General features: G+C 61.7%; 1 protein-coding gene across 1 annotated transcript in view; it reads right to left on the bottom strand.

Moving 5' to 3' along the window:
• Window positions 1–1,104: 1,104 nt before the first annotated feature.
• The window catches only part of ARAP1 (ArfGAP with RhoGAP domain, ankyrin repeat and PH domain 1), a 39,520-nt gene continuing 28,181 nt past the window's right edge, over window positions 1,105–12,443 (bottom strand). The window contains 14 exon segments of the mRNA XM_055703136.1: window positions 1,105–1,811; window positions 2,054–2,092; window positions 3,249–3,404; window positions 3,612–3,675; window positions 3,936–3,986; window positions 5,494–5,576; window positions 7,441–7,583; window positions 8,285–8,398; window positions 9,803–9,920; window positions 10,094–10,162; window positions 10,337–10,420; window positions 10,721–10,868; window positions 11,151–11,256; window positions 11,906–12,118. Of these exon segments, the coding sequence (XP_055559111.1) occupies window positions 2,075–2,092; window positions 3,249–3,404; window positions 3,612–3,675; window positions 3,936–3,986; window positions 5,494–5,576; window positions 7,441–7,583; window positions 8,285–8,398; window positions 9,803–9,920; window positions 10,094–10,162; window positions 10,337–10,420; window positions 10,721–10,868; window positions 11,151–11,256; window positions 11,906–12,118 (1,367 nt within the window). The 3' untranslated portion in view covers window positions 1,105–1,811; window positions 2,054–2,074.

Raw genomic sequence — 12,443 nt, 5'->3', positions numbered from 1 at the left:
CTTCATCTCCACCACCCCTTGCAGTGCTGCAGGTGATGCTGCCAGCACTGCCACTGCAGCAAACCCGCAGCGCCTGCGGGTGATTGACAGCCCTCTCCCACGGGTGACTCACCACCCGCCCCCCCCCGTGGGGGATCAGCGTGAGGAGGGGGTGGTGGGACACCCCACCCAGGGCTACCGCAGGCAGCGCAGCAAAGGGAGCAATGCTCCCAGCCCTGCGGTAGCACCCGGCCACCTCTCACTGCCCACCCTGCATCCCTAGGGAGCAGGCAGAGGGACAGCCACCTCCTGCCACCCAGGCTGAGCTCCGAGGACATTCCCAGCAGGGACAGCTGCCAGGTGGAGCTCGGTTCTCATGGCAAGGACCTCAGTGATGGCCACTGGCAGGCAGCAGTCACGCATGGCGCCAGCCATGTCCTGTGGGGCTGAGACGGGTGCTGGGGAGGAATCCCCAGGGCTGCCTGCTCTGCCTGCGCGGGGGACACACAGCTGGCAGCCCCGTACCTCCAGCTGGGAACTGCTCATCATGCCTCTTGCTGCAGGGCTCCACTGCCTGAGTCACCCCTGCACACAGTCCCTGTGCATGCACATGCAGACGTGTGCTTGCACACGCACCTTCATGCATGCACACATGTGTTCCCCCCAACAGCAGCCATTACGGAGCAGCACTGAGAGGCTGTGGGTTTAGGCTTGGCTTGGCCGTGGGTTTTGGGTGGGTTTAGCTGTGGGTTTAGGGTGGGCTTGGCCATGGGTTTAAGGTGGGCTTGGTCGTTGGTTTAGGGTGGGTTTGGCTGTGGGTTTAGGGTGGGCTTGGACATGGGTTTAGGGTGGGCTTGGACATGGGTTTAGGGTGGATTTAGGGTGGGCATGGCCATAAGTTTAGTGGCTCACTGCCCTCTCCATGGCATCACCCAACATCTTCTGAGCACCCAGTGGGTGCAGCTGGGACCATCCCACTGCACCCACAGGCTCGCCAGCTCTTGCTGTCCCCCACCCTGGCCACCCACCCCACACCACCAGCAGGGACCTGGACACTGCCAGCTCTGGCTGTCCCCCACCCTGGCCACCCACCCCACGCTGCCGGCAGGGACCTGGACACTTCCACACTGTTTGCCCAAGACCTTTAATACCATCCAGAGGCGTCAGCAGAAAGCAGGGGCAGCTCCTGCCGCCCCCCTCCCCGTCGCCCCACCTGCAGCAGAGACTAGAGCCGTGGGCGGGGGACAGAGGCCAGATGCACCTCCTCCCCAATTTGGGGGGATGCAGAGGCTCTTAACGCCCTGGCTGGCATGGAAAGGACCCTGGAGATGGGGTACCCCCTCCCCAGGAGTGATGGGAGCACCATGATGCCAGTGGCTGGAGTCAGGCGAGCATCCCGCGGGAAGGGCTCCTCCTGCCTGCCTGGTTATTTTACAAGAGATTTAAAAATAGAGGGGGGAGGAGGATAAGCAAGAGCCCCCAGACACAGACCCCCATCCCACAGCTGTGCTGAGACACCCGGCTGGGTTCTGCCTCTCTCTGCCTGGAGCTCTGAGCAGAAGCGGCAGCCGAAGGCAGCCAGGGCGCAGGGGGTGGGCTCGGGTGGGCTGGCAGTTCTTGGTCCCCGTGAGCTGCCTGGCCGTGGCTCCCGAGACCTGCTCCACCACCGGGTGGGTGGCCTCGCTGCCATTTCCCCTCCTGGCTGCCCATGGGTCACCGTGGGGGGAGGCGAGAGGGCCTGGCTGAGGCTCCGGAGCTGGCAGGACCCCTGGCAAGTGCCGGGGTGCGGGGCTGGCGCGGCTCCCCGAGGGCTGCCCCGCTTGTGGATGAACCTGCGGCACAAGCGGAGAGCAAAGGGTCAGCGAAGGGGAGGGGGCTGCCACCTCCATCCCCTTCCAGCCTTGCTGGGGACATGCACGGGGGGGGGGATGCCACCATTCATGCATGCATGTGCCCACGTCCCCAGGCTGTGGTGGCAACGGGACAGCCAGGGCCATTGGCTCCTGCCTCCCACTGCCTCCCTTGCCTGCGTGCTGGGGCTGGGGCAGGGGGCGCAGGGTAGAGGGGCACTCACCCAGCGTGTCAGGCCTCCAGTTCAGACGTTTCGCAGGAGCTGGGGACAGAGAGGACACAGGTCACCATTAGTCCTCAGCTTCCTCTGCATCTGGGCATCATCACCAGCAGTGCAGTACCCGGTGGAAAGTGCACCAGGGGATGGGGTGCAAGGCCCCCAGAGCAAGGGGAACTGTGGTCCCACTGGGATGTCCTCCGAGCAGCCTGGACCAGGGGACGCAGCGATGCCAGCTGCCCCATCCTGTGTTGGGACCACAGTGGGGGACACCCACAGCACTGTCCCCCTGGGAGCCCCGGGTTGCTGGTCCCTTGCCCCAGACCATGCCAGGGTGCAGAGACCCCCAGCCAGGGGTGGGGATCTGGCCCAGACTGGAGAAGCAGGCACAGAGCCGGCAGGGATGGCTGTGCCTCGCACACCGGCACACACACACCGTGAAGCGCGGCCCCGGGGGGGCTTCCCCTCTGCCCCCAGTTATAAACCTGAGCCCGGGTGGGGGTCCTGGGGCAGACCCAGTCCCAGGGGATGGGTGCGAGGTGGGAGGCACCAGGGCAGTGCTGCTGCTGCTCCCTGCCCTTGGGTGCCCGTTGGGAAATGCACAACTGATGCATGTGGTGGCAGGATTGTCATCCCCCCCGGCACAGCCACATCCTCAGGTTTATAACAGCAACAGGGCCCGAGGGATCAGCTTGGGCACGGTGGGACCAGAGCAGCTCTGTCCCACTGCTGCCACCAGCACCAGTGGGCCCTGTGGCTGAGCAAGGCTCCGACACCCACACCAGCACCTGCGTGGCAGGGGGATGCGACAGCCCCTGGACACGACAGCTGTCACACAGCCAGCAGGACAACAGGATGGCGGTGGGGCTGGTCTGCAACCAGGACAGCATTTCAGGGAACCCCCCCCTTGTTATAGGAAAAACCAGGAGCTTGGTGGCATCCCCTTTTCTTGCATCACACGGTTTGGGACACTCCTGTGCCCAGGAGCCCACCCACCAGCGCTGGTGCTGGACAGGGCACCCAAAGCATCAGCCGCCCCCCTCCACCCCACCAGCTCTCTCCGGGCTGACTGCAGGCTGATGATGGTGCATAGGGAATGGGAGCAGGGACAGCCCCCACCCTCGTTCAGGGACCCAGCCCCCCACGGCGTGTGATGCAGAGGAGATGCAGCCCCGCGCAGAGGGACCCCCGTCTCACTCACAGTTAGCGGGTCAGTAGCAAAAGCAGCCACACTGCTCCTCATCTCACTCTCATTGCCCCGCAGCGGGATGAGGGAGATGTTACCCAACCTGGAGTCCTGCTGCGACCGTGACGCCCGCACCTTGGAGGTCTCCGAGGGCCACAGGGCCCCGCCATTCTGGGGACAGAGGGGACACGGGGTGAAGGAGGACTGGAGGCTGGCTTTTTGCTCCTCAGCCACCCCAGGGACCTCTCCTCCGCCCTGGGATGCTGGTACTTAGGGATGCTTGGCTACACCAAAGGTTTCTGCTAGCCGAGCATCCCTCGGAGCTGTCACCCCGCGGTGCTGTTGGGGCACAGCGGGCACTGCCCCGTGCCTCCCTACCTGCACGTGGAGGAAGGTGGCGAACCACTCCCGCAGATCAGCCTGGGTGTCGCAGCACAGGTACCTGCAGGGACAGGCTGTCAGGAAGCTGTGACCCGCATGAGGGCTTGCAGACCGAAGGGCTGTCACCGAAGCGTGACAGCCACAGAACCCACTAGCATCCTGAGTGGGTCCGTGGGTGCCCAGCCAGGCTCTGCCCACAGAAACCCCCATTCACGCCCCCCACGGCAAAGGTACACCAGCTGTGGAGAGCAGCTGCCAGGCCAGTGTGACCTCTGTCCCTGGGGATGAGCTCAGTGTCCCCAAGTGCACCCCTTCCCTTACCATTGCTGTTTCTCATGCTTCTCATTTTCATAGAAGACTGTAAAGCCCCAGCTGGAAGGTGGGAAGTGAAAACATGAGGATTAACATCCCAGGTTGCCGAAGTACCTCAGCAAACCCCCCATCCCTGCAAACAGTCCCTGTCCCTGCGGACCCCCCATCCCTGCAAGCCCCCTGTCCCTGCAAACAGCCCCCACTCCTACACCCACCTGCAACCCTGCATGCCCCCCTCCTCCTTGCAAGCCACCCGCACCTCTGCGAGCCACCTGCATCCATTCCCATGGCCCCAGCCCCAACCCAAAGCTCCAGCCGCTGCTCACCCACCCCGAGACCTGCAGCAACGCTGCCCAGCACCACAGCACACACCCGAATCCCTGCAGGAGGTGAGGGTCACAGCCCTGCACACTCACATGCACACACAGGCTGATGTGTCTGCACACGCCCACATGCAGACACTCACACATGTGCACACATACATGCACACACGTGTACACAACTTGCTGACATGCATGCACATGCACATATGCCCATGCACTCACAGGCACATGGATAATGACATGCATGTACAAACCCATGTGTACACACCCATATACATGCACACAAACACGGGCATGCATGCACTCCCACACATGTACATATGCACATGCACACAGACACACTTGTGCGCAACTTGCTGACATGCATGCACACGCTCACATATGTGCACACACACATATGCCCATGCACTCATATGCACACACATGCACACACACACTGACATGTACTAACACCCCCACATGCGCACATGCTGCCATGCATGCACACACCCACATGCACATGTTCACATGCATGCACAGATGCTGACATGCTTGCACATGCCCCCAGGCACACCCCCACATGCATGCACACATGTTGGCATATGTGCATATACACCCACGTGCACACACTCCCACACATGCACATATACATATGGACACACACATGCACACACACGTACACAACTTGCTGACATGCATGCACTCACATATGCCCATGCACTCATATGCACACTCACGCTGACATGCATGCACACGCCTGCATGCATGGAGACATAATGACGTGCATGCATGCACCCACATGCCCACAGACACTGACGTGCACGCCCACATATGTGCACAAGCACACACACCGCGGCAAACTCACATGCACATGCACAAGCACACTCCCCCCCCGACCCTCACACGCCCACGGCTCCTGTCCCACCCCCAGGGCCAGGTCCCTGGTCGGCACCAGCCCCCCCCCCGGTCCAGCCATGACCCCTCCGGCCCTGCAGCCCCTCACTGTGGGCAGGTGACAGGGGACAACGGGGCTGGGGACATATCCAGTCCCCTGTGCTGGCACCCGCTTGTAGAAGCATCCTGTGAAGCTGCTCTGACATCTGGTGGCAGGAGGCACGGCCAGCAGGAGATGTGTCCCAGTAGCCAAAACTGTCCTTGTCCCCAGCCCTGTCCCCATCTCCATCCCTGTCCCGGTCCTCATCTCTGTCCCCATCTTCATCCCTGTCCCTGTCCCCAGCCCAGCAGGGCACCGCATTGCTGCTCACCATGTCGGGGGTCGAAGCTTCTTCTTAATGCCCAGGTAGACCTTCAGGTTCCTGACGGGCCACTCCTTCTCCGGCTTGTGGCTCTGGGAGGGGAGAGGGACCCGGCACCAGGTTGGGGGCTGCCAGACCCTTCATCACTCGCCCCCACCCACTGCAGCCCACACCGATGCTGGGCTGGGTTTTGTCCCCCAGGGAGGATAAGCCATAGGGATGACGGGGAAGGGGCTCAGCCCATGTCTGGGCTTGCCAAGGATGAGGGTGAAGCCCAGGCTGGAGCAGAGGAAAGGGCAGGGCGTGTGCCCATCGCCCGCGGGTAGAGGGGACACAGAAGGCCTGCCCCTGCGGCACAGCTCCCCCAGAGATGGGCCAGTTGCCTTTGGAACTGGGACCAGCACATTGTGATGGGGTCTTGAGAGCCTGGCACTACATGTCCTTCATGGGGACACACGCATCACACCCTTCCTCAGCATCACGGCCATGACCATGGCAGCAGTGGCCCCAACCCCGCTCTGCTGGCATCTCTCTGCCCTGACCACATCCCCACCGCCAGCACGGCATGGCACGGCATGGCACAGCATGGCAGGTGGGCACCTCTGGAGGTGGGTACCCCAACTTCCCGGCCCCACTTTGGCTGTCCTGGGCTCCCCGCCCTGCATCGGAGCATCCTTTGGGGTGCTGGCTGCAAGCTGCACCTTCCCTGTGCCGCGCGGCTTCCCAAGGAAAGAGATGGGGGAAGGCAGGACGTCCCAGCAAAGCCAGGGCACTGCCAGCCCCAGCCAGCTCCCTCCCCACGCTCTGCACCATGGCAGCGAGCCAGGCCAGGCATCGCCCATCGCTGGCAGACGTTTCGAAGGGGCAAAGCCCCACAGCTCCCTCCTCTCCTCCCCCCTGGGACCCCCCAGGTGCCAGCTGCATCTCACCATGCCACACAAGCCATGCCCCGGCAGTGGGTGGCATGATGGGGACCCCCCCCATACATACGGCTGCCCGCTGCGTTCGCGTGCAAGCAGCATGACTTACAAGAGCCCGATCCAATGCCCGTGGGATGGGGGAGCCAGCCCAGCCCATCCCCTCCATGCAGCACCAGCCCCTTCCCCATCCCCATCTCCAGCTGCCTGGAGCAAAGGGCAGCCGTACCCCCAGACTGGAGGACCCCAGATAATGGGGGTGCACGCTGACGCACCCCCTAACACGGGGGCTAATGGGGAGGGATGGCAGCACTGAGGGCAGCTGTAGCACATGGAGCTCCCCATCGCCTGGGGCTGCCGCATCCAGGAGCGTGCAGTGATGGGCACACGCGCAACCACGGGATTGGATTTGGGATTGACCCTGGGCAGCCTTGTAAGGGCAGAGGGCGCCGGACCCCCTGCACGCCCCGGCTGAGCCCCCCAGCCTCTACTCACGTTCTCCAAGTGGGGGGTCCGCTGCTTCAGGCTCTGTTCAACAGAGGACGGCGGTTAAAGCAGGTGTGGAGGATGAGCCACAGCGGGAGGAGTGGGGACCACCTCCCTGCAGACCCTACACTGCCTACAGGCAGGGCATGGGGGATACAGGCAGCGATGTGCACGGAGCCGGGGCAGGGGGAGAAGGGACAGCAGATGTCCCAGCATGGCCGGGATGCCAGCATCCCCCTCCTGAGCCCTTGCACCGACTCAGAGCCGGCTCCAGACCTGCTCTGGGAAAGCTCCGGGTGTGCAAGAGTGACAGCACCTCTGGGGTCAGCCCCACCGCTGCCTGCAATGCCCATGCACCGCCAGCCCATGTGGGTCCCATGTCCCCAGGGACTCCCAGCACAGGGTCACAGTATGGTTGGACTGGATGATCTTTAAAGGTCTTTTCTCTATTTCTATGGGACAGCTGGGCAGGGCAGGCAGGGAAGGGCAGGCAGGGAGGGGCAGGCAGGGGAAGGGTGTGCTGCCTCGCAGGCAGCCAGCAGGCAGGGCTCACCCGCACTTCCTTGTAGAGGCGCAGGCAGGTGCTGTTGAGGATGAAGTAGCGGTCATGGAAGCCAGTGCTCAGGCCAAGCCCCAGCAGGTTCCTCTCCTCCCGAAATTTCATCATGCCATGCTTGCAGTCGCCCACTCTGCTGGCTGGGGGCACATGTCTGAGTGGCTCCGGCCCCCCAGGGGGGCCAGGCCCCCCAAGAAGTGCACAGGGTGCAACCAGACCTGGTCCCACAGAGCAATAGCAAGGACACCCCCATCACCGCAGCCCACAGGCTGCTGCACGACACCCCAGCACTGCCCCTCTGCCTGCTGCCCGCCCCCAGCCCAGGCAGGGCAGGCAGGACTGTCTCCCCCACTGCGCTGTGCGCAGCATCCAGCCATGACCCCAGATCAGGGGGCTCCCAGCCACGTGCTAATTGGGGTGGTGCCCTCTCCACCTGCATGGCCAGGCAAGATGCAGCCCTGGGATGGTTGATCCCTTGGGCATTCTCCGTAGGGTCAGAGCTGGCAGGAAGGGAAGCTGTCCCCATCCCCATCCCTGTCCCGATCCCCATCTCCACCTCCATCGCCATCCCTTCCCCGTGCCATCCCATCATCTTCCCCTTCCCCATGCCCACCCCATCCCCTTCCCTATCCCCATCCCATCGCATCCCATCCCCTTCCCCATCCTCATCTCCGTCCCCATCCCCACCTCTTCCCCATCCTTATCCCCTTCCCCATGCCCATCCCATCCCCATCCCCATCCCATCCCCTTCCCTATCCTCATCCTATCCCCATCCCATCCCATCCCATCCCCATCCTCTCCCTCCTCTCCCGGCCAGGGCCATGGCCCCCCAGCTCCTCACCGAGGTAGATGAGCATGTTCTCCATGGACATCTGCTTCTTCACCACCAGGTAGCTCTCTGTCCCCAGGCAGTGCAAAATGGGCAAGACTTTTTCTGAGTAGTGCAAGGGCCGCTCTGCCATGCAGGGAGACAAGCAGGGTCAGGCAGCATCCCCAGGGGCTGGCACCCACCAAGGGAGGGTCACACGTGTGTCCCGAGGGTCCGCCAAGGTCCTGCCCACCCCTGAGCAGACCTCCCACGAAGCACCATCGCCTTTTAATTGGATCCACTTCATCATGATGATGCTGCTTCCTAATTGTCCCCTGGGGAGGAGGCTTGTGGCCTGTGGTACGTGAGGAGTGGGGACTGGAAGGTGGCTAAGGAACAATTACCAACAGATACTGCAATTGCAAAATATACGTTTTGAAAATGTATGCTGTAGGCAGTGTGTGATCTGCACACGTGCTTGCAAAATATGCACAGAGGTATTTCAAGCATGCACGTTTCCACACAAGCAAAGGGCGAGTCAAGGATTTTGTAAAAGTTCATAGGTGAATATTCAATTTTAGGCTAATTTTAGCCCCTACACAGCCTGATGATCCTTTTTTTGTTTTTTTTAAGGGCTTGGTGCTCTTAAAAAAACATTTGGATGGTGGGAAGCAGCACCCGCCCTTTGAAGAGGGGAGCCTGAGCTTGATGGCTTGGGGTTGGCAAGGACCAAACATCTCAGCAGAGACTTTCAGTGATCCCAGAGTGCTGCTGGGTGCCGCATCCTGCCTGCCTCCCTGCTCCTGGGCATGCTCAGCCCACGAAAGCCAGCAGCAGGACCTCGAGGCACCAGCAGGCAGCACCAGGGTCTCATCCTGCTCACAGCAAAATTGCGCTTGCTGCTGCCTTTGGACACCCCAGAGCTGTTCCCTTCGGTGGCCAGAGAGCCCAGACACCCCCACCAAGTGTCACACACATTTGAACCCCTAAGGATGCAGAGAGGTGTCCCGTGTGTCCTGGCCCAAACGGCCAGCCCATCTGCAGTGCTCAGCCACGTGCAATTTGGATGTGGTGAGCAAAGCTGCAGCACCACAGCCATCCTCCCGAGTGCCTGCAGCCTGTCCCAGCATTGCTCCATGGTGCAGTCCACATGGAGCCTTTTTGTCCCCATCCCCATCTCTTTCCCCATCCCCATCCCCATCTCCATCTTCATCTCCATCCCCATTCCTCATCCCCATCTCCATTTCCACCCCTATCTCCATCTCCACCCACACTTCCATCTCCATTCTCATCTCAATCCCTATCCCCATCTCAATCCCTATCCCCATCTCAATCCCTATCCCCATCTCAATCCCTATCCCCATCTCCATCTCCATCCCCATTCCCCACCTCCATCTCCATCCCCATCTACATCTCCATCTCCATCCCCATCTACATCTCCATCTACATCCCCATTCCACATCTCCATCTACATCCCCATCTCCATCTCCATCTCCATCCCCATCCCAATCCCTGTTCCCATCCCCACTGACCTCCTGCCCCCACACCAACCTGCCTCCTCCCTCTCATTCACTTCGAAGCAGCTCCAATAGTCCTTCTCCTTCATGACAATTTTCCTCCGGTCCAGAATCTCAAAGGTGAGCTCCTCGGCTGTCATGGTGGCTGGAATCTGGGAGGGTGGGACAAAAGGAGGGGACAGGTCTCCATCAGCTGTTGCCCAGGGCCATTCCATCCACATGCCATGGAGGTGCCAGCTCAAAGCGTACCCCCATGCCACCACAGAGGTTCAGGTACCCAATGGGGGGTCCCCATCCCCTCTGCACCCTCCATCCCACCACTCACCTTGACGTGCTGCTCTGCCTCCGTCTTCTTCTCCTCCAAGTAGACAGTACAGATGAAGTCCCCGGCTTGCTGGAGGGCAAGGGGAAAGCACTTCAACCTGCAGCTTCCCACACGTGGGCTGAATCCCCGCTCACCCACCGTGGACACCCCTTGCCTGGGGCATCTCCAGAAGATGCTGGAGCAGGTGGTGGGAGCCCCATGTGAAGAGGGTGCCCTGGGAAGGTCCCCACGTCCAGGACCCACCTGAGTCCCACTGGATGCTGCCTCGCGCATCTTCATGATGGCCATAATCTCATCCTGCTGCTTCTTCATCTCTTGGTCATTGACCTGCCAAGGAAAAGGAGCCCAGGGAGCCATCAGGGCTGACCAGATCACCCTTAAGTTTCACTGCAGCAGCAGATGCAAGTCCCCAGGGGAATCTGCCCCTCTGCCCAGCAGTGCCAGCAGCTCCAGGCTCAGGGGTCTCCAGGGTTTGCAGGGACATGGACCCCCCTTCCTGTCCAAAGCAAGAAGATGTCCACAGACAGAGTAATTCCAGTGTTCTCTTCCTTCCACCTCCCCATCCCTTGGTGATATCCACATATTGGCCTGATCCAGAGCAGCACGAGAGGTGGGGGGTGAACCTACATTAAAGATCTTCACGTAGTGGCTGATGAGGTCCTCCACAACTCGTCCTGCCTTGTAGTCCTTCCCGTCCGTCTGGAAGAGCGTGGGCCCAAAGACGATGGCCAGGTTGTGCGTGTTCATCTGGTTCTCCGCAGAGAAACGCTGGACCCTGCAGGGAACCCTGTTGAGACTCCTGCCTTGGAGCCCCCCCAGGACCCCCCTTCAGCCTTGCCAAGGGGAATGCCCTCCATGTTGGGATGTGATGCTCAGCTTTAGACACAGCTTGACCCCAAACCCCACTCCTTTCCTTGCTTGGGATGTGAGCCAAGGGATGAGGGCTCTCCTCCACCCCACAGCCTCCCCAGGACCCTGCAGTGGATGGGGCAATGCCCCACGGGGGCTCAGGAAGCCCAGGCTCAGCCGTGCCACGGACCCACCACCCGTGCTGTACCGAAAGAGGTGGTTGATAAGCGCCTTCAGCGTGGCCCGGTTCACTGTGGGGAGGGTGCCCAGGAGCCGCCGGTACTCGCTGATCTTCGCCTCCTCATCCTCCAGCGCTGCGAGAGGGGCATGCAGGAAAGGATGAGTGGGGAGGGGAATGAAGGTGAGATTAAGACTCAGGGCTCCACCCACCATCCCTTCTCCACACCCCACCCCAGACCCTCCCACCCTACTGTGGGGCTGGAGCATCCCAGCTCCATGGGGCTCAAGTATTCTTAGGGATGGAGCACCCCAGGTCCACGGGGCTGGAGTATCCCAGCTGCATGGGGCTGGAGCATCCCAGCGTCACAGGACTGGCACATCCCAGCGTCATAGGGCTGGAGCATCCCAGCTCCACAGCACTGTGGCTTGTGGCTGTTTTGCCGCTGGGTGCATCCATCACCAGTATCCAGCATCTGGATCCAGAAGCAAAGGGGGCGGTGGGGGGAGGGTCTGGGTCTGTGCCCTGCCTCAGCCCCAGCTGTGCCGAAGCACGGGGCTGCACGGGTCAGTGTGGGCGCACTCCGTCCCCACCCATTGCTCGAGCCCCCAGCACAGGGCAGCTCTGCCACACAGCCCCACTGAGCTGGCCAAGGAGAACACATGCGGCCAAGATGTGCTCCCCCAACCACACAGCCCCGAGGAGAGGATAAAGGGGGCTGCAGGAGAGCCAGGAAGAACAACCTTCTCCTCCTGCCAACCCCCCAGCAGACCCCCAGCGCTCACCCGTTGCTCGCAGCCAGTCCTGGCCCCACTGTCGGGTAAAGAGCCCATCCCCAAGGTCACGGAAGAAGCGTTTGAGGGTATTGGCAACATCATCCACCTGGTGCTCGCCCTCCTTCAGACGGACGCTGCGGGCGTCCCGGCGCAGCATCTCCAGCAAGCTGGTGGTCTTCGAGTTCTGCCCACTCTTGCGGTAGATGCCCTCAGATGTCAGCCCTGCAGCAGAAGCCAGTGGGGATGAGACCCCATCCGTGGTGGTCAGGACCCCTCCCTGCACCATTGCCTGCGTGCTGGCTCCCCATCAGCCACAGCTGGCAGAAAGCTGGTGCTGTAGCACTTCCCACCTCACAGGTGTTGCTGTGACCACCGAGGAGCTGCAGGCTGGAGCCAAAGCCCTGCTCCAGCTGGAGCCCCCCCACAGAGCTGGAGCAGATGCTCAGGGAAGGAGGGAAACGTGTCACGAGCATGTCAGGTCTCAGCCTGCTGCGCCGCACTGATGGGTTGACCTGAGCGCCACGCTCTGGTCCCCTCCGCCAGCATC

Source organism: Falco cherrug, chromosome 2, assembly GCF_023634085.1.
Source record: "Falco cherrug isolate bFalChe1 chromosome 2, bFalChe1.pri, whole genome shotgun sequence".
Lineage (NCBI taxonomy): Eukaryota > Metazoa > Chordata > Aves > Falconiformes > Falconidae > Falco > Falco cherrug.
Note: the sequence above shows the minus strand (reverse complement) of the source record. Positions and strands in the feature narration are given on the sequence as shown.